Here is a 27123-nt window from a genome sequence, read left to right on the forward strand (position 1 = left end):
AGATGATGATGAAGAGCTGGTTTTTATATGTTGCTTTTTTCTACCAGAAGGAGACTTAAAGCAGCTTACAATCACCTTACCTTTCCTCTTCCCACAACAGACGCCCTGTGAGGAAGGTGAGGCTGAGAGAGCCCTGAGATTACTGAAGGAGAAGAAGAGTTGGTTCTTATATGCTGCTTTTCTCTACCCGAAAGAGGCTCAAAGTGGCTTACAGTCGCCTTCCCATTCCTCTCCCCACAACAGACACCCTGTGGGGTGGGTGAGGCTGAGAGAGCTCTGATATCACTGCTCGGTCAGAACAGCTTTATCAGTGCTGTGGCAAGCCCAAGGTCACCCAGCTGGCTGCATGTAGGGGAGCAGGCGAACAAATCCAGCTTGCCAGCTTAGAAGCTGGTACCCTTAACCACTACATCAAACTAGTTCCTCATAGCCACCCCACTTCCTCTCCATTGGACCTTACCCCACCTGTGCCCATCTTCTCCTCTTCTATTGGCCCAACTAACCTCCCCAAACTGCCCTAAGTTATATCAGGCATGCCCTGCTCTATTTGGGCCTGCTGCCATTACCTCTGTGTTTGGCATGGGTATTCTGGCCACACTCATCTGCAGAGCTCTGCAGTCGGACAATAAGTTTGTTTGTTTGTTTATTTTTACATTTATATACCGCCACTCCCAGCGTGCTGGCTGGTGGTGGTTTACATTCAATAAAAAAACATAAAAACATCATAAAACCACATAAAACCATAAAATTTACATACATTTCAAACATTGAAACCCCAAATGTCCTGCAGGAAGCATCATGTGTAGTTAGCGTATTAAAAGTGCTCACCAAAGCACACAACCCTAAAGTTTTCCTGTGTGAACTCTTCAGTGTCGATTCAAATCACTTCTCATCTTAAAGCTTTTCCTACATTGATGTGGCCTATCTTCTTTGTGGCGTTTTCGATGCAATGAGAGGTTTGAATTAGTACTAAAGCTTCTCCCACAGTCTGAGCATGCGTATGGCTTCTCTCCAGTATGCCATCTTTCATGATGAGCAAAGCTCAATCTAAAAAAAAGAGACTTTTCCATAATGTACACATTTATGTTTCTTCTCTTTTTTGTTTGCTTTTTTGTATACAGAAAGGTCCGAAGTAGAATTAAAACATCCCCCACACTCCCAACGTATGTGCAGGATGTTTACTTTGTGGGTTTGGTTGTGTCCTGAAAGGGAAAAACTGGACATCAAGTTTCCATCATGCCCTTGGCGATAAGCATTTAACTAGGCGATAAGCATGTGATTATATCAAAGCAGTGGGTTGACCTGTGAAAGGCAGCAAATTAACATGCAAATACAAGACTTAACAAACAGATGTGGGAACCAACTTTGAGTCCTATGCCCTTTTTATACAGATGATATACTGGGAGCAGTGCACCAGTGCAGGTAGAAGCGATCTGGTTGGAATCATCTGCAGTAAATGGCTTTGGAGACGGTAGACAGAATATTTAAAAACATTAGTCTGTTCCTCAAATTCATTACAAATAATGGTGTAGAGGGAAAGGAGGCCTAAGTCTAGGATATTACCTGGTAGTCCCATTCCATTCAAAATATTGATATGGATTGCACCCTTGCTTTTTAAATATGTAGCCCATGTCAGTGGAGATGCTCTCAGTATAGGTAACAATGCAAATATAACCGTTCTGTAAACTCAATATCTATTCCTGACTGTCACCTAGAATTCAGTAGTAAAAAGTACACGTTTATTTTTATTTTATTTATTTAATTTATATCCTGTCACTCCTGTAACTCAGGGGTAGTCAACCTGTGGTCCTCCAGATGTTCATGGACTACAACTCCCGTGAGCCCCTGCCAGCAAATGCTGGCAGGGGCTCATGGGAATTGTAGTCCATAGACATCTGGAGGACTACAGGTTGATTACCCCTGCAGTGTAACTGTCTCATGGTGGGTAACAATAGATATAACTCAACAATAAAATCCCCATAAAACATCAAAAATGTTCTGAAGAATTAAAAAAATTGTTCATGCCCATCCCCATCCCCATAAGATTGAAACCCCTTGGGTGGTTAATAGGGAGTAGCCAGATCTTATTTACTCAGGAGGGGGGAGCCCAGATTTCATAGCCCTGGCCTCAGCCATATACCAGGCAGAAGAGCTCTGTTTTACAGGCCCTGCAGAACAGCGAGAGTTTCAACAGGGCCCTCAGCTGTCCCGGGAGCATCTAACTCAGCCAGGGTCCTGTCTGCACTCACAGTTTAATTTGTTTTTGAAGCAATATTGCTTTCATCCTCATCCTGTTCGCATCTGTTCCTGCCCTCTATACCTGTCTTCTTTCTGGGATATTCTCCTCCAAATCACAGCATTTATGTCTGCATGCTAATAAGAAAACCCGGATTTCCAAGATTTTTTTCTCCACCTCCCTCCATTTGTTTGAGCTGTTAATTGGTCTCTGTTGGTTGGTTTCCGGCAGGAGAAGGGCTTTACATTTTGCATTCTAGTGGGTCTTGTTTAAAATTAAGGGGATGCATAACACTTTCTTATAAAAACAATTGGGGAGGGGAGCGAAACACTTTTCAAAAGTCTGATGAACCACCATTAGACACACTGCATTCAAAGTCTCCATGCCAGGCTCTCTGGTGTTTTCTCTCACTCCCCCCCCCCCGAAGGAATGACAGGAAATGTCTCCTCCTCACTTTAAGAAACAAATTTCCAAGCTTGGAAAGAGAGAACAACCCATTTCTCCTTCCCCTATACATGTGAAGTACGAGGCACCTAGATATCCCTTTTTTCTATGAGTGCTTCTCTAATTACTTAAAGAAGAATTGTATATTGGGGGAAACAGCTTAGCAGCAAGAAAGCCAAGACAGATTTTAGACAGCAATGGAAACTAAAGGGTCTGCTGCTGCCAGGAGCCAACCATCAGCAGAGACCTAGGTACAATGTCCATGGAGGAGACACGGGTGGGGGGTGGGGAGAGAAACTCTGAAACAGGCAAGGCATGGGCACCTGGAGGAGAATGCAGTGGGCCTGCATTGCCTCACTGAAGTGGAGATAATCCACTCTTGATTAGGACAGGGAATAGTGTGACTGCAAGGTCAGTCCTTGGCTGTTCAGACTGGAGAAAAAAACAGAGCAATATTAGAGTGGAAATCAGGGTCAGGTGCAGATGGGTTTTTTTTAACCAAGTCCAGTGAGCTTCATAAGCCCAGTGCACATAAGCCCCAGCTCTTGTTTAAGAATCTTTGAAGTTTGTGTGTCTATGTGTATGCTTGAGTTATCAGAAAGACAGGAAAAGGCAGGAAAAAGGAAGAAGAGGTGTTCCTTTATTAAGCAGCAATTATTTCTTAGAAGTAGTTCTTAAAAGCTGGCCCCAAAAGTACATTAGGCCCCAAAAGTACATTAGGCCCCAAAAGTACATTATCTAAGCATAAGCATATTTTTAACTGATCTGTTTTCTCACCTGCGTGTGTGAGTGTGTGTTTGTGTGTGTGTGTATAAAAAGGTAAAGGTATCCCCTGTGCAAGCACGGGGTCATGTCTGACCCTTGGGGTGACGCCCTCTAGCGTTTTCATGGCAGACTCAATACAGGGTGGTTTGCCTGTGCCTTCCCCAGTCATTACCATTTACCCCCCAGCAAGAAGCTGGGTACTCATTTTACTGACCTCGGAAGGATGGAAGGCTGAGTCAACCTTGAGCCGGCTGCTGGTATCTAACTCCCAGCCTCATGGGCAGAGCTTCAGACTGCATGTCTGCTGCCTTACCACTCTGTGCCACAAGAGGCTCGTGTATGTATTTATATTTATATTTATATTTATATTTATATTTATATTTATATTTATATTTATATTTATATTTATATTTATATTTATATTTATATTTATATTTATATTTATATTTATATTTATATTTATATTTATATTTATATTTATATTTATATTTATATTTATATTTTAGTTCTCTTGAGGAAGAGAGCCCTGGGCTTTGAGATGATAGGGAGAGAAAATAGCTGTTTGTAATAGCTCAGGGTGGGTGGAAGATGTCCAGGAGTTCATCTCAGTTTGTGATCTCTCCAGAGATAGAATGAATTTAGGTATTAGGGGGCAGATAAAGAGCAGATCGGAAAAGAGAGTGGTTATACTTCATCTGGTCCCAACAGAGAAGAAGTTTTTGAATAGTTTGATGATTGTTGAAGGAATGGGGAAAAACTGGGAATTCTTCCCCGTTTGGAGCTGATCTTTTTGTGCCTGCTGTGCATTACCTCATCCTAGAGGTATAGAAGATGCTTTCTTTGTTGTTTGAGATGGTTACTTTTCACATTCCCTTGGTGCGCTTTTTGAAAAATAAAGCAAGAGTATGGGGAATTAGCCTGTCAAGAATTTATTCTTGGAGTTTCATTGGAAGATTAATCTATTTTATGCTAGCTCATAAAACCTTTTTCTTGTGCTTTGTTAAAATCAATCATTGTTTTCTACAGACACTAATCATTTTTGTTTTATGCTTTGGGTGAGGTCCTGGAGTCACTGAATCAATGCTTAGCCAAATGTACTATCTCCTATATTGTTAAACAACATCCCTCCCTGGAGTTCAAAATTAGGCTTTTCTCCAGCCCCTCAGTAGCAAAACAAAAATGGAGTCCTGATACAAGAGTTCAGCACAGCATGCTTGGTTCCCCCCACCTTCATTTTAACAGACCTTGAGGTTGGAGGACATTGACTGGATCTAGGTCAGGGGTAGTCAAACTGCACCCCTCCAGATGTCCGTGGACTACAATTCCCATGAGCCCCTGCCAGTGAATTCTGGCAGGGGCTCATGGGAATTGTGGTCCATGGACATCTGGAGAGCCACAGTTTGACTAACCCTGATCTAGGTCATCCAGTAAGCCAAACTTGCGTGTAAAGGTTTAAACATAGATCTTCCTGGTCATGGTCCAACTCTAACCACTACACTACAAACATTGTTTTATGCAGACTGTATTTGTTTTTACCTCACTGGGAGAGGAGCCGTAGCATCAAACAGATAAGGTTGTTATCAGTAAGTGAAATATTAGCTTTCATGTATTGTACTCTTCTGTGACCCTCAGAGTGAGAACTTAAATATTAAACAGAGGCATGACAAAGACTTTCACAGAAAAGGTCATTTCTTTTGGTTCCTAAAATTAATACATTTGAAAGGCATAAGTGTGCTGGGACAATCAATAACTGTTCAGCAAAAAAGTTTAACAGAGTAACGTAAGTAGAAAGGAGAAATTCATACCCCTTGACAGTGAGGAAGAGAGGGAGGAGAGAAGTGAGAAAGGCACTGGGGACAAAATGGGATTATCGGGAGCTGCGATTCAGAATATAAAATTGGAAAAAAATAGGAGTGCATGTGAGAATTTGAGGTTGCCCTTGTATTGAAGGAAAAAAAACAGCAACAAAGCAACTTGAAACATTAAGCATAAAATACAACAATACTTTAAAAACTCATATTTATAATCAGGTTCCCCAAAGGTTCTTCAAACAGAGTGGTCTGAAGATGATGAACAACCTGTGTTGTTTAACATATTTATAAATGATTTGGATGAGGGATTAGAGGGGATACTTATTATATTTGCAGATGATACTAAACTGGGAGGGGTAGCAAACACAACTGAAGACAGAATCAGAATACAGGATGATCTTAATAGGCTCGAGAAGTGGGCTAAACTGAATAAAATGAAGTTCAATAGGGACAAATGTAAAGTTCTGCATTTAGGTAGGAAAAACCAAATACACCAATGTAAGATGGAGGGAGACTTGTTTTGGCGGTAGCATGTGCAAAAAGGATCTAGGAGTCTTAATAGACTATATATTGAACATGAGTCAGCAGTGTAACTCACTGGCTAAAAAGGCAAATGGGATTTTGGGCTGTATCAAACGGAGTATCGTGTCCAGATCACAGGAGGTGATGGTACCGCTGTACTCTGCTCTGGTTCAGCCTCACTTGGACTACTATGTTCAGTTTTGGGCACCACAGTTGAAGAGGGATGTAGACAAACTGGAGCGTGTCCAGAGGAGGGCAACAAAGATGGTGAGGGGTTTGGAGACCAAGACGTATGAGGAAAGTTCCTGACAGAGCGGTTGATGTGTCAACAGAGCGGTTTCTCAGTGGAACAGGCTTCCTCGGGAGATGGTGGGTTCTCTATCTTTGGAAATTTTTAAGCAGAGGCTGGATAGCCATCTGACAGAGAGACTGATTCTGTGAAGGTTCAATGGGATGGCAGGTTACACTGGATGAGCAGTAGGGTTGTGTGTCCTGCATAGTGCAGGGGGTTGGACTAGATGACCCATGAGGTCCCTTCCAACTCTTTGATTCTATGATTCTATGATGCAGGAAGGCCTGCAGTGATGGGACAAATCACGTCTCTTGTGCCAAGGACTTCCATAATTTAGGTGGCCACAGCTGAGCTGCTTTTCTCGTGGATTGCCATATTTCCGAGAGGATGCTTTCAGTAAAATAGTCTAGAGACTCCTAGAATATTTCATGTTTCATGCAGGTATATATGTGAGCAAATTTTACGTACTTCTGGACGTAAAGCTATGGAGAGCTTTTATAGGTAAAAGCCAACATGTTGAATCAGGATCAGTAACATATGAGGAAGGTGACACAGGAATGGCTGTTGTATATTTTTGTTGGGAAGAGCACTACTTACCTGGCTGCAGTATTTTACACCACGTGAGGCCTCTAAACCTGAAAGATACAGCGTGTTGCAGTGGTCTAAGTTTGATTAAACACTAACCATTCTTCTTTTTGAGTATTGGATTACAAAGCTTTTACTACATCATCTTTGGGTTTCAGCTAATAAATACTACCCTGCTCCCTTTTGGATGGTAATGCAGTCTGGTCTGTGATTTGCTTGTGCATCTTTTCTTGAAGATGCCTACCATGCTGTTCCCGGATTGGGAATTCACCTGAAGCTCATGAAGCACAAAAAACTGCTGCTAGACAAACAGTCGAATTCCCGGCTTTGCAAATTTGGCTTTTGCATATGCTTGGGATAGAGTGGGATGGCTGAATGTTGCCCAACAAATTCTACAAAAAGCCTTTATTATCATAATTAGCCTTTTCATGCTAACATAATGTACTAGCCATTTTCTATGCCTTTTCATTGGTTCAGAGATTTAGAGGATCTGACAACTAAATCACTGAAGTGCCTGACTGTTTTTTAAGTTTTGGATAAGGAATTCATTTAAGTAGTGGCAGCTATTCTAAATCCACACTACAGTATCAAAAGCATTTTTAAAATTTCTCTAGGATTCAACACACTCATCTTCAGAAGACTGGGACCTTGCTACAAACAATGACGTGCTGGCACCTCAGAAACCAAAGTTTACTTTCAGGTACGGACACTTTTTGTTCCTTTTTCATTTATATTCTTTTTTCCCTTTAATTCCTGCTAGATATGTATACAATTGGTGTCTTTTGTAGATTTTTTCCCCTTTAAGAGCCAGTTTGGTTAGTGGTTAGGAGTGCGGACTTCTAATCTGGCATGCCGGGTTCGATTCTGCGCTCCCCCACATGCAACCAGCTGGGTGACCTTGGGCTTGCCACGGCACTGATAAAACTGTTCTGACCGGGCAGTGATATCAGCGCTCTCTCAGCCTCACCCGCCTCACAGGGTGTCTGTTGTGGGGAGAGGAAAGGGAAGGCGACTGTAAGCCGCTTTGAGCCTCCTTCGGGTAGGGAAAAGCGGCATATAAGAACCAACTATTCTTCTTCTTCTTCTTCTTCTTCTTCTTCTTCTTCTTCTTTAAAGCCATTCACTAAAGAGTTATAGCAATGTGTGTGTGTGAAATGTGGTCAAGTCTTAGCCAATTTATGTTAATCCTAGTAGGGGACTCTTAAGGCAAATGAGAAGCAGAGATGTTTTGCCACTGCTTTCTTCTGCAGAGTTTACCTTGGTGGTCTCCTTTACAATTCCAGATCAGACTTAAGGTTTTGGTTATCACTTTTAAGGCCATACGCGGTCTGGGCCCAGTATACCTGAGGGATCACCTCTCCACCTACACCCCTCAAAGAGCCTTGCGTTCTACCATCTCCAGCCTCCTGGTGGTCCCTGGCCCCAAGGAAGCCCGTTTGACCTCAACCAGGGCTAGAGCTTTCTCTGTCCTGGCCCCCACCTGGTGGAAGGAGCTCCCAGAGGAGATCAGGGCCCTGACGGAACCTGAACAGTTCTTCAGGGCCTGCAAAAGAAGCTCTTCCACCAGGCATTTGGTTGAGCTTGACCTAAACCATAGCTTCCAATTGGCCCCCAACCCTCCCCCCTCCTACTTCGACTGCTACGAATCTGCCCAACCCACTGGATCTCAGTAAGAGAAGAGCTGAGGCTCCTAACAGTTTCCACCATTCTTTAATGTTATTGTTGTTGCTAGTATGTTGATTTTATTGTTGTTATCACTTTGCTGTTACTATAAATGATGTTACCTGTATTATTTTCTTGTTTCATGTAAACTGCTCTCAGCCTTCGGGGAGGGCGTTATATAAACACAATAAACAAACAAACAAATAAACAAACAAGTATAGATCCTCCTTAGCTTCCAGGATCTGACAAGATTGGGCTGTACTGTATTGTCTTCCTTCCCAGATATCCCAAAATATTACATTCCAAATATTAGCATTTGGTGGATTTCAGGCAAACTTTCAAGCCTTTTGATTTAGCATTTTACTCTGTGTCTTTATAGGAATTCAGAATTCTTCAAAGTTTTTTTCCTTCGCAGTATAATTTCACCTCGTGGCTAGAAGTCTCATTTTGATTCCTTGAAGTCAAAATTCAATTGGTGGCTAGAAGTTTAATTTATAGAGACAAAAATAAATTTCAATATCAGTCTGCTATTAGAAAAGAAGCATAAGGAGCTGAAGCTTGCAGATAGAGAGGGAGGGAGGGAGGGAGGGAGGGAGAGAGAGAGAGAGAGAGAGAGAGAGAGAGAGAGAGAGAGAGAGAGAGAGAGAATGCATATCATGTTGAGTGTTCTACAGAAGTGTTCCAGGTATAAAGGAGAAAAGGATTAAAGGGGCTTGGGATGGAGGATTCTTGTTGCTTTCATGTTGACCCATGGTATTTAATCTAGATTGTTCTGGAATGCATGTTGCAAGATTTTATAATGATGGCAATCTTTTTGTGATGAAATTAATTATTGAAATCTAGCTTAAATTAAATCTAGCAGCAAGAAGATCTAGCCCCCCCCCCCGCAAATGTGATGGCTGCGTCTGTCATCTGCCCCCTCCCTTTCCCTTCTTAGTGGGTGTGGAATTGAGTTAGTTATATTGAATTTTGCCACCATTCTTAACTTTTGTATTAATTGTATTATGTTTTATTATGCTTTTATTGTTTTAGGGGATTGGCTTTTATGTGACCCACCTCGAGCCTCCGGGGGGAGGCGGGATATAAAACAAACAATAACAATAACAACAATAATAATAATAGCTGTGTAACAGCTGTGAATAAAATAAAAAATGGACCTTTAAAAGTATCAAGCAGCTCATATTGTGGCATCATAAGTGGACATAAATACTCACGACTATTGTTAATAGCATAGGAATTAGTGTTCACATATGACCCTCCCCTCTGGTTTCCCAGTTACAAGCAGTAGTAGTGTGACATGTGTCCCAAGCAAGCTGTGGCCTAGAAAGTAAGAATCAGTCCTGAGATGACATTGTCAATAATACAAACAACTGTGAAAGTCAACAAGCTGCTACATGGCTGGCGACATAACTGTCTACAATTCCAGCTGGTCCAGAATTGAATGACATGTGTACATAAAAACCTATAATGTCTTGGTGAAAAACCAGAAGACCAAGACATTGTTAGTGTTGTACATGTTGCACAGTGACTCCTGGTAATTCTGAAAAGTTATAGCCATCATTTCTCCCTCAGTAGAGGGGCTAGGTTTTTGACTGTGTGGTGGAATGGGCATGCTCCAGCCTGCAGGCTCTATTCCACCTTGCCCTCCAAGGTTTTTCCAAAACCTAAGAGGCTTTTCTTTCTCTTGTGGGAAACCTGCCCACCATCACCTGAATTTCATAAGGAACTCTCTCAGCCTCACCTCCCTGTTGTGTCTTTTGTGGGGAGAGAAAAGGGAAAGTGATTGTAAACTGCTTTGAGACTCCTTTGAGTAGAGAAAAGCGGCATATAAGAACCAACTCTTCTTCAGTTGGGAGAATCAGGACTGTCAGCTTTCCTTCTCAGATCTGAGGCCTTGCTGCTATATTTCCCACTGTCTTGTGTGCCCCTGAAGGAATAGCTGCTTGTCAACTGCCAGCATCTGCCCCTTCCCCAGCACAATAGTCTTTTGAAGACAATGGAGGTCTGTGTGGTACAGAAAACCACTACCAGTATCAAAAGTTATAAAGTATTTATTAGAAAGAAATGTTCACAAGGATATCTTTACAGTGGAACAACCATGGACCTGTTTGATCATTATTCTGGTAAATTGTTATTCTCTTGTTATTATTAACATCATTACCATTGCTATTATTTCTATTCACTATATAAAAAACTGATTTTGATTTATACATTTCATGTGAACTTCCCTGAATGTAAGAATGTAATCTTACATAAGAATGTACATAAGAATGTACATAAGAATGTAAAATTACATAAGAATGTAATCAGTCAATACTTTTAACACAATACCAGATTGAGTACAGAATTCAAAAGAAATGCGTAAAATACAATTCCTCCCCCCCCCCTCTGTACATGATCTATGAGATATTAAAATACAGGCTCCTTAGCTTAAGAAGATACAGATCTCTACGGAGTTTCCATAACCTTGAAACTTCCTCCATCTGTCCACTGAACACATGGCTAAAAATGGCGCCTCCTCTAGACCTCAATTAAGAGTTCTGTCTGCTCTGATGGACTCAGCACCAAAAGAGCCCTCCTCTATGCTTCAAGGAGTCTTATCACCTGTCTTTACCCTACCCACAGACTAGGTCAGTCTCAGATAAACTTTTCCTGAAGATCTCCAGTTTCTTCCTTCCTCAAGTCTCCCTAGTATTTAATTCTTCCAAATGTCTTTTCCCTGCTAGAAGAGAGGGAGGGAACTTGACCATCCTGTTTTCTAGACCTGTTAGCATTTGTTTGAACATGGGCTGAGGTAATTCTAGAAAGCATTTGAACTTGCACACTATCCAGGTTGTTATTGTTGTCAAGTTGCAGCTGACTTACGGTGACCTTAGTGAGGTTTCCAAGGCAAGGTATGTTCAGAGGTGGTTTGCCATTGCTTGCCTGTGCATCGTGATCCTGTTTGAAAATTGGGGAGGCCCTGACATGCTCAGGATCCAGGTATCCTTTCTCCACAACACTGTGAGGGAGATTATGCTGAGAGAATGATGGCCCAAAAGTCACCTTGTGAATGTTGTGATAGGGTGGGGTCTTAAACTCCAGTCTTCCAGACTCTAGACCCTAGCTTCATTGACTGTCTATGTCCCCATGGGTAGAGACAAAACTACTTCCACAATTTAAATCACCTCTTGCAGTGCTTCAGGTAGCTCTCTGGGCAGGGTAGGGGCAGACACCATACCACATGGCCTATGCTCAGTAATAATTTGGGGAGGGAATGTCTGTTCCCCTCCCCCTCCAGGCCCATTTCATAATATACATTTCATTAGGGTGAAATAAAAGCATAATTCTCTCTAGCTGCTTACTGATTGTAGTCTGTATGTGTGTATTTTCACCATGCATTCCTCTGTTCTTCCTATGGCTCATCCTATCATTCTGCTTCAGCTAAATCAAATTAAGAACAGCATGGTTCAAATGAGAGCATTAGTTTTGGTGGATGGTGGGTAAAAGATGCAGTAGATGGTGTACCTGATCCCTGACCCGTTGATTACTTTGAACTGCAGGGGAAGCGATATTAGAAGTCGGTGGATAAACCAGGGTGATGTTTGTGGTAACCTTTCCGCATGGCTGACACCTTCAATTATCCTACATGAGCATTATTCATTTTGACACTTGTGAATTCAAGGATCTCCATGGCTAGATTGCTAACTAGAAGGAAGATGTGAGCTTCCTAATCTGATAGACTCACTTTGTGTAAGTATTCTTTTGGGAGGTACCTGGTTTTTATATGTGATGTTTAAACATTCCTAGGGCAGCTGTGAGGCAGCTACGTCACATGTTAAGAACACAACTTCAAGAGCCTGTTCTCCTTCTATACTAAATTCAAAATTGTTTACATTTTTTACATGTTATAAATTTTTACAAGAATTCCATCACCATTATCAAAGATTACAGACACCTGGTACTAGTCCTGAGTTCCATTTGCACTCAAAGTTTTTGACCATTGATTCTGTTTTATGCCAAGATCCCAGACAAGTTTACCTATTACTTTCAATAACGGGCCTGCTTTCTAAATTGCTGGATGTACCAAGGAAATAGAATAGATAACTTATTTTCCATTTTGCCTCAAATTAGGAAATACAGAACTATCTCGTTTCCTCCCTCCTCATCTTGAGGATATCATTTACTTGCTAGTGGGAGGATGAGAGCGGTACAGGTGAAAGAAGGGGTGTTTTAGTTATTATAAATGCAAGGAAACAATCAAGAGGAAAAGCATGGAGGAAAAGCACTTAGCAATAAACAACTGCAGGAATGAGAACTTCAATATGAGAACTTCATGCACATTTTGAATATTTCAGGGGTAGTCAAACTGCGGCCAGATGTCCATGGACTACAATTCCCATGAGTCCTTGCCAGCTGGGCAGTTGTTTGACTACCCCTGTTTAATATAGTCAATGATAGATGACAAAAATAATATATTTCAAATTTATCTCTAAGTGCTTGATTCTTGCGCAGAACCTTGTACCAGAAAGACTACTTAATGCTGTGCTATACCAGCTGTGAAATTTCACCCCCGTAGCCCAGCGTGTGGAAGCAGAAATGTTTTTTTTTTCAAGCATCATTTTAAAAGTTTTTTTTTGGGGGGGGGTGGAGGGGATAGCCATGCTAATGAAAAAATAAATCTAGTCCCTTAGAAAGTAGATACTGTATTAACATTTGATTACTTGGAATTCAAAGAAATACTTCTCCCATGGGTCGTTCATTAAGTGCTCCTTCAGATCCACAGACCTCTTCGGCCTTTTATGTCTTTCCAGCTGGGGTTGCTTCAGGCCAGTTCTGGAACCACTTGTTTTAAATACACTTGCAATATTAATAGAACAGAACTATTTTAATAATTCCATTGTCTCTTCGTATTGGATTCATTTTCATTTCTTGCAGGCAGCTGCAAGATTTTTGTATTTTATATATATTATATATAGTTTTGTGTGTTTATCACCAACTAAAGTTGGGGTTCTTAACCTAGGATCCCCGTGAGTTCCATGGATAGATTTCAGAGGGTTTGGAACAGGAGTAGTCAACCTGTGGTCCTCCAGATGTTCATGGGCTACAATTCTCATGGGAATTATAGTCCATGGACATTTGGAGGACCACAGGTTGACTACCCCTGGTCTAGAAGCTTCATTACACCATATGTTGGCCTAATGGGTGTGGGAAATATGAGAGGTCATACTCTGTGTCATAAAGTATTTCCCACCTGATAAACGTTGCAGCTAGGATGAAGGTGGAATAACAACCTCCTTGTGATTTGCAATATCTAGGGCGAGTGATTGCATCTCTTCTCCAGCTCTCTCAGCTCGGTGTGGGATGTCCTTCAAATCTGAGCGTTTACTTCAGCCTCTGTGTGATTCCTTGTACTTGACGGGTTGGCCACCTTTTATTGCCCACTTGACCACCACAGCTTCTCATCCTTTTTGGTTGCTTGCTTCATTTCCTGCAGTGTTGTGAATTTAATCAGTGGATTACGTTCTGTGTGGATTGACTCAATTTCCTGATTATTTCATATCACCTCCCTTGTGCTGTTGTGTACTATGCTAGAATATCAGCCATTGCTACGAGTTTCCTATGATTGTATGTGATCTCCATCTTGCACAGGCTTGGAAGCCATATCAGCAACTTACTGGGAGTCTGTACTCCTGTCCAAAGTACCTTGCTCACTAATAGTCTTGTGTGTTTACTGGTTTTTGTAAGCTGCTCTTAGAAGCAGTTGACACATCAAGCCCGTGAAAATGCATTAAGATCACCATGGGAGTCACTGGTAGAATTGTGCATGAGAAATGCATGTCAAATTGTAATATAGTGTGTTGTGTGTAAATGCTTATTCCAAGTATCGATTAGAAGTCTGCACTCCTAACCACTACACCAAACATAGATATTGGTAAAGGCTCTTTTCTCCTAATACACTCTACCATATCCTATTCTGTACTGATTTAAAAGCAAAGCATTTTTTGTTTATTTTTTAACTGAGAGCCAGTTTGGTGTCGTTGTTAGGAGTGCGGACTTCTAATCTGGCATTCCGGGTTCGATTCTGCGCTCCCCCACATGCAGCCAGCTGGGTGACCTTGGGCTCACCACGGCACTGATAAAACTGTTCTGACCAAGCAGTGATATCAGGGCTCTCTCAGCTTCACCCGCCTCACAGGGTGTCTGTTGTGGGGAGAGGAAGGGAAGGCGACTGTAAGCCACTTTAAGACTCCTTCAGGTAGAGAAAAGCGGCATATAAGAACCAATTCTTCTTTACCCAAATCAGCCAACTGTCACCCTAATCAGCCAACCAAAGGGGCTGTCTGATGGGAACCAACCTTTGCAAAAGTTCAACTTGTGGGAACCTTTGATCATTGCGTCTTGACTGGACCTCTTTTCTGAAGAAGTTGGGAATGTTTGATTCTCTGAAGGACTTCCTGATGGGTTTTCTGACTGGCCAGAGAATTAGATCAGGGAAAAAGGGTGTTGCAGTGGGAGTGACAGTATTTGAATATCAGCTTTTATGATATTTTAGTGATTTCTTTTCTATTTTATTGGTGTTTACTATTTATAGTGGGATCTTTTATCATACTGGCCTTTTCATGAGTTTATTGTATTTTACTATCATAAGTTGCCTTGAGGTAACTTAGGTGAAGTCAGTATATAAATCAATTAACATCAATCCCAATAGCTACAGATTGTATTTTGTGGTTTCTTAGCATTTAGGCATGTATATTTATGTGTTTGAACTCTTTTTCCACTTTAAAGCTTAAGTTCTAGAAATCCTTGAGAGAAGGTAAAACAGGAAGAATAGCAACAGTTTTTAAAGTGTACCATCAAAACCTTCCCCAAAAAGGATTAAAATTTTCTAGGATAAGTACCATAAAACTGAGTCTGTGGATTAAAATTCTGTTGTATGAAGGGTACAAAATAATATTTTTAAAAGCAGTCAGTGGAGTAACTTCATTGGATTGTGCTTTAAAAATGAGAGAATTGATTAAACATTTGCTTAAATATTCCAGGTAAAGCATAAGAGATTTTATACAAATCCCTGCAACAGGAATGAAGCTCATGGAGGAGAAATCCCCCCCCCCCCATTCCGCCTGCGGTTCTCTTAGCCCTCTGAAGTTCTGCTCTTGGGTCTAAGGGGACCCCCCAGGGACAGCCTGGGGGACCAAGTGGGGGTTTGCCGTAGGAAAAAGGGACATCGCAAAAATTACATCCCCTACTACCTTTGCCAGTGGAAGTGCTGCTATTCATTGGTGGACTGGCATCTTTGCATTCAACCCACAGTTTTTATCTGGAAATCATCTAGATAGGTCCTGGAGAGTTCTGCAGAGGAGGGCTTTTCTCCAAGAAAGCTTCATCCCCAATTGTTACCTACTTCACCTCCAAAGTTGGAAGTACTCAAGGCTGAACTTTCAATGAAGATCTTAATAGCTGGGGAGGCATTAAAGGTCAGAGGGAGTATATTTCAGTATGGATTCAAGAGTGTATAGTTGCATATCATTTTTCATGATGAAACCAGAATCTTTTAAATCCCACTTGTCTTGCAAGTAGCAAGTAGACAGCTGGGTGTAACCTTGTTTGGCCCAAATCAGCCACAGCCCCCTCTGGCTGTTCATTAGTGAAGAGGCGTGATATGAAAGCTGCCTTGGAGCAGGCATAGCTCACTTGGGAAAATCTTAGCATATTGAAACTAACCAACTACCCTCATATTGATTATCGTATATACTCGCATATAAGCTGAATTTTCCAGCACAGTTTTTAGCACTTAAAAGACCTCCTTGGTTTATACGCGGGTAACTGATTAACAGCCTGCCCCCAGCCAGCCAATTGCAGCATTGCATTTGCAATATAGGCTCTTCGCAAATGAGCTAGTGGCCTCCAGTTAACTTTTGCCTTGAGCTAGAGGCCTCCAGTTAACTTTTGCCTTCTGCAAAGATCTTAAATTCTAAGCTCTTTGCAAGTGAGCTAGTGGCCTCCAGTTAACCTTTACCTTCTGCAAAGATCTTAAAAACTAAGCTCTTTGCAAGTGAGCTAATTGCTCTCAGCTAACCATTGCCTTCTGCAAATATCTTGAAAGCTTACTCTGGCAGCTTGTAGGACATCAATGGTTTCGCTGAGGGATTCTGATATTTCCCCCCTTCTTTTCCTAATCACTTCTTCCAAACTATTCTTTTGTTTTCTGTGGATGGGATGGGGTGGGTTTTGGGGGTGCTTTGGAATTTATTGTTTTTTCAGTGTTTCTTCTTTTATCTGAGGAGCAGCATTGTTTGCCTTTTCTTCTTGGGGTTGTGTTTCTTTTAAAAGCTGATTTTTACAGTTCTTTCTTTCAGTGTTTTGTTCAGGGAGGCATTGTAGCCCCCAGTTTGGTAGCTGTTGTACTTGTTGTAGTAGGTTGCCAATTTTTGGGTACTATTGTTCTGCTCTGGTTTGCTGGCCTGGGGGGCACTGTTTGGTTCTCCTGTCAGAGCTGTTCTCACAGAGCAGTTCTGTCAGTGCTCTGTCAGGGTGTCTGGCATCAGGAGAGGAAGGGAAGGCAATTGTAAACCACTTTGAGACTCCTTTGGTTAGTGAAAAGAGGGGTACAAAAATCAGCAGCTATTCATCCTCTTGACTTTTCTATATTTGTTGGGAGGGAGGCTAGATGGGAGAGATTAAGTGCTTAGGCCACCCTGTAAATTTACCAGTAGCCTGCTGCATTTCCCACCTTCGGTTTATATGCGAGTCAATAATTTTGCCCAGATTTTGCAGTAAAATTAAGTGGCTCGGCTTATATGCGGGTCGACTTATATGCGAGTATATATGGTAGTTTGTTTTAGGATTATCTTTCATTCATACACTTGATATAGCTTGGAGCCAAATGCTGACCTGCCCACAGCTAAAAGAAACACTTGGCCATGTTTACAGGTAGTAAACATTTTACAAAAAAAATGCTATTCCTCTTTCACAACATCTCTGTATCTGTGGAAACCCCGTAGTTGACGATCTTCCACACTATCAATTGGAATGTCCACTTTGCGCAGGTCCAAGGAGGAAATTTCTAAATAAAATTATCCCAGGGGCATTTTCATCAGCTCATGATCAATTAAGGTATTTGCTTTCTGATACGGATCCATTTGTGACACAAAGGGTTGCCACCTTTGCTCTGGCCGCAAGAAAGATCTGAGCTGGCCTTGGGGCAAATACTGTGGGCTTTCTAAGTAGCTGATGAGCAGAATGTATGGGCTTAGTGTAATTTTTTATTCTGGTTGTGACAGATCTATGTTTGTTTTGAACAATTTTATTGTTGTCTGATCTTAGCCTATGGCCTAGTTCAATAAAGTTTGACTTTACAAAAAAAAAATGCTGTCTTTGTTTCCCATGTGAGTGTTCTACCATAACATCAATAGGCAATTATTTTGCCTTTAATTTCTATATCCTCTTTGTATAAAATTATTTAGCTACCATTGTAGTTTTGAGATCCATGCCACTATTTGGTGTAGTGGTTAGGAGTGCGGACTTCTAATTTGGCATGCCAGGTTCGAATCTGCACTCCCCCACATGCAACCAGCTGGGGTGCCTTGGGCTAGTCACAGTACTGATAAAATTGTTCTGACTAAGCAGGAATATCAGGGCTCTCTCAGCCTCACCCACCCCACAGAGTGTCTGTTGTGGGGAGAGGAAAGGGAAAGCGATTGTAAGCCGCTTTGAGCCGCCTTCGGGTAGGGAAAAGCGGCATCTAAGAACCAACTCTTGTTCTTATTCTTCTATTTGAATGAATTATGTTGCTTTAATTCAGACACAGAAGGTTTTAGTGACAGAATACTTCGTCCCCCCACCCCCCAATTTGTTATTGATAGTTTTGTCAGCTCCATTTGAGTATTGATATGGGTGACATGGTCACCTGAGTACCTTCCATGTGGCCAAGGTCCACTTTAACTCAATAACGACAGTCTTTTCAAAGAGAATTAACTGAAATTTAACTGAAAATGTTTTGAACTATTACTGTAAGCTGCCTTGATCTACAAGGAAAGATGGGAAACAGATGCTCTGATAGATAAATGAATAAAATTGATCCCATGAGAAATATACTGTGAAGGAAAAAGAAAATTGTTACTATTAGGTTACGAAGCTTGTACTGAAATACAGGAAGATGCACAGTGCCACTGTAGAAGTGATACGAGTTCATCATTTGCAGCCTAGGTGGTCCAGGCATTGTATCTGCCTACTGTAGAGGTTTTTCCAAGCTCAGTGTCTTGGAAAGTAGCTTAGAAACCAAAGTAGCAGTTGTGTGGCTCCTACTGCAGTCAGTACTGATTGGACTAGTGTGCACAGTTTCCACTACAGAGGTATGTCCAAAAGTGATGGACAGTGGCCCCAAAACAGGTATTTATTATTTATTTGCAAAATTTCTCTTTCTGCCCTCACTAAGGCAGCTAGCAATGAAAAATACAGGATAAAACCACATTTTAAACCATTAAAATCAACACTCTCCCACAGACATCATAAAAAACTAAAAGCAGAGTTAAAATATGTACAAGACATAAAGATAGAAATTAAAACATTGTTTAGAAAGGATCACTGAGAGAATATGAAACAAAACAAAAAAGCTTCAACCAGCAGAAGACTGAAACAGGATAGACAGATCTCACTGGATAAGAATTCCACGGCTTTGGTGCCATGGGCAAGAAGTCCCTCTCCAAGATTGTCATCCACCCAATCTCAGTACATGGAGTGGCTTGAAGCAGGGTCTTCAGAGATCACCATAGTGATCAGGCAGGTACATAAAGAATAGTTGGTCCTTCAGGTATATTGTTCCCAACCTGGATAGGGTTTTCCAGGTCAAGACCAGCACTTTGATTTGTCCCCAGAAACAAGTTGAGCCAAGACTGTGGTGATATGGTTCCCACAACCGACTTCAGTCAGTATCCCGCCTGCGGCATTCTTTACCACTTGAATTTTCCGATCTCTCACCAAGAGCAGACCCACATTGCAATAATATACACACATTGCAATATTACTGCAGTGTTGTAATGTAGATCAGTCTTCCCCAATCCCTGGGCTGCGGACCGGTACTGGGCTGTGGAGCCCTCGGTACCGGGCCGTGGTGAGAGGTGGGGTGGCAGGTGCCGGCGCACCAATTGGCAGCCAATTGCTCCCGGGCCCCGGTGTAGCAAGCGCCGCACTGCGGGGGTGGGTGCAGGTGCCAACGCTTTGGGGGCTGATTGCTTCCGGGCCCTGGCGCAGCGACCACCGTGGCGCAGCGACCACCATGGGAGGGAGGTCCAGGCACCAGCGGCAGCAAACGCACAGGCATGGACCTGCCGCTCCTCCGCATTTGCGCCCACTAGCGCGCCAGGACCTGCGCCTCCCTCTCTCCCCTGGTCCCCGGGCCTCTCTCTCCCCCCTGGTCCCCGGCCCGAAAAAGGTTGGGGACCACTGATGTAGATGAAATCTGCCCATGAAAGGCTGCAATTGGTAAACCGGTGGAAGATGGCTTTTCTGGCCACAGCTGCCACCTGCATATCCAGCTGCCACCTGCTTGGGTCCAAGAGCAACCCCAGACTATGATCCTTTTTCTTCAAGGGGAGGCCAGTCCTATCCAGAACAGGTGACACCTTAATTCCCCTGTCAGAGCTCTTGCCCACCAGGATCACTTCCATCTTGGTGGGATTAAGCTTCCGTTTTTTAGCCTGTATCCACTTGAAAGCTGCCTCCAAGGTGCCGGTGCAGGGATCAGCTCGAAGGGTGGGATAGGTAGATACAATCCAGTTCCTGTTGAAATATCTGAAGCTCTTTTCTGCTGGGATCTTATTGGAACTGACCCTAGTAGCTGCATATATTCTTAAAAATTATATACACATAGTTTTCCATTTCACAGGGGACAGTATTTAGAACTCTTGGCAAATATTATGGTGGCTATTGTGGTGGTGTACTATGGGAAAGATGTTTTCTGAGGAGTTCAAGGAATTGATAAGAATGCTCTCTGTTCTTCCTGGTATCATAAAGCACAGGATAAATAAATTACAAACATAAGAATTGTTGTAAAAACGTTGGTTCACTCTATGACTTATTCTATATTAATGAGCTTGTTACATAATATAAATTGTATTAGATTTTATTAATGGTAAGGGTATAGGTGTGTGCAGGAAATTCCTAAGAGTTTCAGAAGTTATTTCTGATTCTGTCTTGTTTTCATTTGGAGGTAATCCTACATGTTGTTCTTTCCTCTTAGTGCTTTGACAAAAATGGTGGAGATTTCCGGGGAAGGTGGTCCTTTGGGAATCCACGTAGTACCATATTGCTCATCATTAAGTGGAAGGTAAGTCATTTTCCTTGGAGGGAAAAGAAAAGAAATCCCCTGAATTTTTAAAATATCTCTAATAAAATTTCCATTAGGAGTTGTATATTGTAGTTTTTAGATCAGTCAGTCAGTAGACTGATCAATAAAAAAACAATATACAATATCTTTCCTCTACTCTCTCAGTGATTCTGTTAAGTTTTTTTTTTAAGAAAAGTGTTTGTCCTAAGCTTTTTTGAAGGAGAATTATGTGAAATGACCAACTCAATTCCAGATGGGATGTAGTCTGGGAATTTGCACAGGTGATATTCTTTTAGATTTACAGAATCTTCTGTTGGTCTTAGTGGAACCCAAAGAGTAAAGGCATTCATCTTTTCTTTGGTGCCCATTTTATAATGTTATGGTCATGTGCATCTATCATTCCATGATTTAAGGTTCATGGCTTTTCTAATTGTTGCCTGGTATCTACCAAACTTGTTCATTTTTATGATTAAGGTATCTCTGGGAAAGGTCAGACAAAAAGTCTTCACCTACTGGCAGAAGGTGGCAACAGAAGAGGACAGACAAATCTCTGAGAGAGACTTCCACAGCTTTCTTTCTTGCTTGCTTTTTTTCTTCATTCATTCATGCATGCATGCATGCATGCTTGCTTGCTTGCTTGCTTGCTTGCTTGCTTGCTTGGTGTCGACCCAGTCTCCATGGATTTAGGGTAGATTACATCAAGATGAAGTTCCATCAATAAAGTTAAATACAAAAAAAATTAAGTTAAACTATTAAATTATTAAAACATTGAAACAGGTTTAAATACTCAGTTTGTCCATTCTCTCATGGGGAAAAGTAGGAGTCACATGTCAAGAGTATAAAAAAATAAAATGAATGAATGAATGATTGAAAATGCATACAAGTTTGAGTTGTAGATCAATTTTAGCCAATAATAAATATAGGTTGAAATTGAAGAGTAGTAAACATCAGTGGTTTTTGGAAAGGATCCTTTTTGAGCCTTCTCTGTCTAACATTGATAGACATCCTGCATTTTTTTAACGTAATGCTGTTCCCGGCATGCCTGTTTTTAAAATGTTCAGACATTAAGTATGAGGACAGAAGCAGCACCATGCCTCTTCCTTGACACCAATTAACTGAAGCATTTTAAAATATATATGTTTACACTTAAGCCTATAATAAAAGAGAGGAAATTGAATTTTTTGCAACACATTAAAATAACGTTAATATTGAGACACTACATAATATAAGTCAGGAAGGAATGACTTTTATCCTGCTAGAGCTCACGTAATTCAATCAGTGTGTCTGCATTCTACATCAGGGATGAGGTTTTTAGGACTAAAAGGTTCTCATGTGTAGCCGTACGGCTGATACGTTGGTCACAATGAGGTTGATTAAGATCATTGACCGATTACATACCATTTAAAAAATTGCCTTGCTTGTATTAATTTTTCACAATAATTAAGTTTCCCATTGACCTCTTGGGATCCACTTTAATAGCTTATTGCCGATAGTTTCAAAAATAATTTAAAATCGTTTTGAAAGTATTTCAAATCTGTGCGTAAATCTGACTTGACCAATGTAACAGAAATCCATAACAAGAAGCTTACTAAACTTTTCAGTTGTTAACAGTGATATGCAATCAATAGCTGCCCTTGAATCTTCAGAGAAAGGCAGAATACATATCTTAGAAAAAATTTTAATCATCAGTAAACTTGTAAAAGCCTGCTCAAGGGAGTAGCTGACATAAATAAATTGCAAGATGTTTAAATGAATATATGTTATATAATGTGCATAACAACCAGTTGAAATTGTATTTGGATCTTCATCAGGAGACACACATATATATTCACCACTGACTATTTAGCACTTCTAAATGTAACCGTAAGTGCTGGAGCTAGCACTGTTCCACAGGGCCTGCAAAATGGAGCTCTCCCACAAAGCATTTGGTTGAGGCCAGTGAATTGACAACATTTATTGGGCCCTCCAGAACCCCCTCTTACCAGATATGCTCATGGGTCACAATTCCAATTCAACTGCTCTACTGGGCTATGGTCAGAATGTTAGTGGTTAGATAATCGAGTTGGTGGATGAGGCAAGAGTTGATGGATCAGGTGAAGGAGGTGGGGACCCTAGGGGGAAGTGACCATGTCCTCATAGAATTCCTTTTGAGATGGGGAGCCAAGGAAGCTTGTAGCCAGACGCGGATGTTAGATTTTCGTAGGGCAAACTTTAATAAACTCAGAGACATGTTGAGTGTCATACCATGGACGAGAATGCTGGAAGGGAAGGGAGCATGTGAAGGGTGGGCGCTACTCAAACAAGAGCTATTGCATGCTCAATCAATGACTATCCCAGAAAGACGAAAACACTGCAGGAGCTCTAAGAAGCCTATTTGAATGAACCAAACCAACCTGGTTTCCGTTTTTGACCAAGTAACAGGTTTGCTGGATTGTGGAAATTCGGTTGATGTCGTTTATTTGGATTTTAGTAAAGCTTTTGATCAGGTTCCCCATGATGTTCTGATGGATAAGTTGAAGGACTGCAATCTGGATTTTCAGATAGTTAGGTGGATAGGGAATTGGTTAGAGAACCGCACTCAAAGAGTTGTTGTCAATGGTGTTTCATCAGACTGGAGAGAGGTGAGTAGCGGGGTACCTCAGGGCTCGGTGCTCGGCCCGGTACTTTTTAGCATATTTATTAATGATCTAGATGAGGGGATGGAGGGACTAATCAAGTTTGCAGATGACACCAAATTGGGAGGACTGGCAAATACTCCAGAAGATAGAGACAGAGTTCAACAAGATCTGAACACAATGGAAAAATGGGCAAATGAGAACAAGATGCAATTTAAGTGTAAAGTGATAAGTGTAAAGTTCTGCATCAGGGTCAGAAAAATGAAAAACATGCCTACTGGATGGGGGATACGCTTCTATGTAACACTGTGTGTGAACGAGACCTTGGGGTACTTGTGGATTGTAAGCTAAACATGAGCAGGCAGTGTGATGCAGCAGTAAAAATGGCAAATGCCATTTTGGGTTGTATCAACAGGGGCATCACATCAAAACAACAAGATGTCATAGTCCCATTGTATACGGCACTGGTCAGACCACACCTGGAGTACTGTGTGCAGTTCAGGAGGCCTCACTTCAAGAAGTAGATAAAATTGAAAGGGTACAGAGGAGAGCGACGAAGATGATCTGGGGCCAAGGGACCAAGCCCTATGAAGATAGGTTGAGGGACTTGGGGATGTTCAGCCTGGAGAAAAGGAGGTTGAGAGGGGACATGATAGCCCTCTTTAAGTATTTGAAAGGTTGTCACTTGGAGGAGGTCAGGATGCTGTTTCCGTTGGCTGCAGAGGAGAGGACACACAGTAATGGGTTTAAACTTCAAGTACAATGATATAGGCTAGATATCAGGAAAAAATTTTTCACAGTCAGAGTAGTTCAGCAGTGGAATAGGCTGCCTAAGGAGGTGGTGAGCTCCCCCTCACTGGCAGTCTTCAAACAAAGGTTGGATACACACTTTTCTTGGATGCTTTAGGATGCTTAGGGCTGATCCTGCATTGAGCAGGGGGTTGGACTAGATGGCCTCTATGGCCCCTTCCAACTCTATGATTCTATGAATGTTTCTATGTTGTTGTCGATATTGATGCAGTTGCTGAGTTCATGGATTTCTGTCCTATTGGATTCCATGGTCCCTCTAAACCACCCTGAGCTGCAAGGGAGGGCTGTATAAAAATGTAAATAAATACAATAAGTCATTGATGTTCTGAGCAATCACACATGGGTGCTGTGCATGAGCAGGCCGGCAGCCGGGTGGCTTGACAGGTAAAAGCCTCTGTGGGCTTCAGTGATCATCGAGGTGGCCGAACTGAGCCACAGGGCACCCCCCTATTCTGCATTGTTGGAATCGATGTACTCGGCAATCACTTGCAAAGACCAAAAATCCAAGTGACTGCACAGATAATTTTGATTTCCTGAACTTTACAAATGTATGCATTTATTTATATGCCTTGTGTATGTTAAGAGATGGCCACATGCACACAATTTATTGAAAAAGGAAGTCGGGGTCTTTTTTCTTTTGCTCTCAAGTTGCATCCGACTCATGGCGACCCGTTGGGCTTTCAAGGGAAGAGACATTCAGAGGTGGTTTGCCGTTGCCTGCCTCTACTTAGCAACCCTAAACTTCCTTACTGGTCTGTCATCCGATCACTAGCGAGGGCTGACATTGCTTAGTTTCCAAGATTTGGCGCGAGCAGGTTAGCCTGGTTTATCTGGGCGAGGGGAATGAGACCGTAGTGCCCATTCATGTTTATTCACTTCATTTGTAGGTTGCGTTTCTCAGTGAGATTCAGGTTTTAAAGACTTGACATTTTATTCCATTGTATTCCAGCAGAACAGATATGGAACCAGTTGAAGTGGGTTCACAAAAACTATGTCCCAAAAGCTTAATTTTCAAGGTGCTACTAGGTAACTGCCATCGCTACATCTCTAGGTAAAGGTAAAGGTATGCCCTGTGCAAGCACCGAGTCATGTCTGACCCTTGTGGTGACGCCCTCCAGCGTTGTCATGGCAGACTCAATACGGGGTGGTTTGCCAGTGCCTTCCCCAGTCATTACCGTTTACCCCCCAGCAGCAAGCTGGGTACTCATTTTACCAACCTCGGAAGGATGGAAGGCTGAGTCAACCTTGAGCCGGCTGCTGGGATTGAACTCCCAGCCTCATGGGCAGAGCTTTTAGCCTGCATGTCTGCTGCCTTACCACTCTGCACCACAAGAGGCTCTCTGCTACATCTCTAGCGTCATTGAAAAGCTGTCATTCATTATAATGTTGTCCTCAATACACAATTTTTGTTCATAAAGTTTAGATTATCTGACAATGTAATAACAAGTAACTTCATATTTATCACTCCTAGGATCCTGGGGCTCTTTATCCGGGGCATTGAGGAGAATAGCCGGTCCAAGCGGGATGGACTTTTCCATCAGAATGATTGTATTGTGAAGATTAACAACATAGAACTTGCAGATAAAACTTTTCCACAGTGAGTTTTGTTTGATTGCATTCACTGCCAGGATGATATGCAGTCCAGATTAAATCAGACCAGTTCCTTAAAGTCAGCTGTCTTTTCAGAGCGGATTCCAGTATCATCTCACAAGTGGATCTCTCCATTCCCCCCAAACAGTATATTTTAAATTATGCCCCCTGCTTCTGTATCCTATAATGACAGCAACAAGCGTGTGCTGGTCATGTGCAGGTGTATGGAGATGTATGGAGCTGCAGGCCCTGCGGGAACTTTGGGCGTTCTGCAGGGCTGCAAAACAGAGCTCTTCTGCCAGGTCTGTGGCTGAGGCCGGAGGGGGGGCAAGGAAGATCATGGCCCCCCCTATAGGAGTGGCGGCAGCGATTTCCATCTGTGCCCTCTGCTCAGCCTTCCCCTCCAGAACGCATTATGGGGAGTGTTAGAACCGGGATGAGTTTTTTGCCACAGCATCTTATCCTCATGGGGCTTTGAACTGTATTAGTATTATATGTCTGTTTTTATGTCTGTTTTAAGGAGTTTTATTGGGGTTTTATCCAGACATTGTAACCCGCCTTGAGCCTCTGGGGAGAGGCAGGCAATAAATTTAAATAATATAAACAAGTAAACAAACAAACAAATAAATAACCAGATGGTTAAAACATGTAACTAATTAACCATGACTCATGATAGAAGTGCCTGTTCTGCTTCTAAGCCTACTGGATGGCCACATCTAATATTTGAATGGGCCATAGATGTATTATATTCATAGCCTTGAGCAGTGAAATTCAGGGAATCACCATATGATTTGGACCTAGGCAGATTATATTTTATTTGCGGTGCACCATATGCAGAATGTGCACCATATGCAGAAAGGGTTATCACAGGTGGTATCAGAATGGCTGATAATTGGGGCTGGAAGATATGAACTTGTTCCTTCACATAGTGAGATGATCGGGAAAAGTCTGATTCCATCCAGGCTTAAGGCTGTGAGCAAGATGAAACCTGCAGGGAGGAAGACAAACAAAGTGACTCAAGTTCCTATTGTTAAGAGTGCTTCATATTCAAAATAAGATGTTTTCATATTGTACTGTTTTCATGACAGCCCCGCGTTGCAAGGGAGGGTGGTATATAAATATAATTAAACAAACAAATATTTGTCTTAAGTGCCATCAAGTTCCTTCCCGCTTATGTTGACCCTATGAATTAATGAATTCCAAAACATCTTTCTGTTAACAGCCTTGCTGAGGTCTTGCAAACTGAGGGCTGTGGATATCTTGACTGGGTCAACCCATCTCATGTTGGGTCTTCTTCTTTTCCTGCTGCCTTCAACTTTTTTTCTTTTTCAATGACTAGTTTCCTTTGGCAGTGTAGTCATTCTAGCTTCTAGGGAGAGCTCAGGCTTGAATTGATCTAGGACCCACTTACTTGTCTTTGTGGCAGTCCATGGTATTTGTAAAGCTTTCCTCCAACACCACATTTCAAAAGAGTTCCCCTTCTT

The 27123-nt window shown here is 41.9% G+C and overlaps 1 protein-coding gene across 3 annotated transcripts in view; it reads left to right on the forward strand.

Moving 5' to 3' along the window:
- PARD3B (par-3 family cell polarity regulator beta) overlaps positions 1 to 27123 on the forward strand; it is a 719005-nt gene that overhangs the window by 245117 nt on the left and 446765 nt on the right. For all 3 annotated transcript variants that reach the window (XM_077319232.1, XM_077319230.1, XM_077319231.1), the window contains exons 5-7: positions 7270 to 7355; positions 20538 to 20624; positions 25521 to 25646. In XM_077319232.1, the coding sequence (XP_077175347.1) occupies positions 7270 to 7355; positions 20538 to 20624; positions 25521 to 25646 (299 nt within the window). The remainder of the gene's footprint in view (positions 1 to 7269; positions 7356 to 20537; positions 20625 to 25520; positions 25647 to 27123) is intronic.

This window comes from Paroedura picta, chromosome 2, assembly GCF_049243985.1.
Source record: "Paroedura picta isolate Pp20150507F chromosome 2, Ppicta_v3.0, whole genome shotgun sequence".
NCBI lineage: Eukaryota > Metazoa > Chordata > Lepidosauria > Squamata > Gekkonidae > Paroedura > Paroedura picta.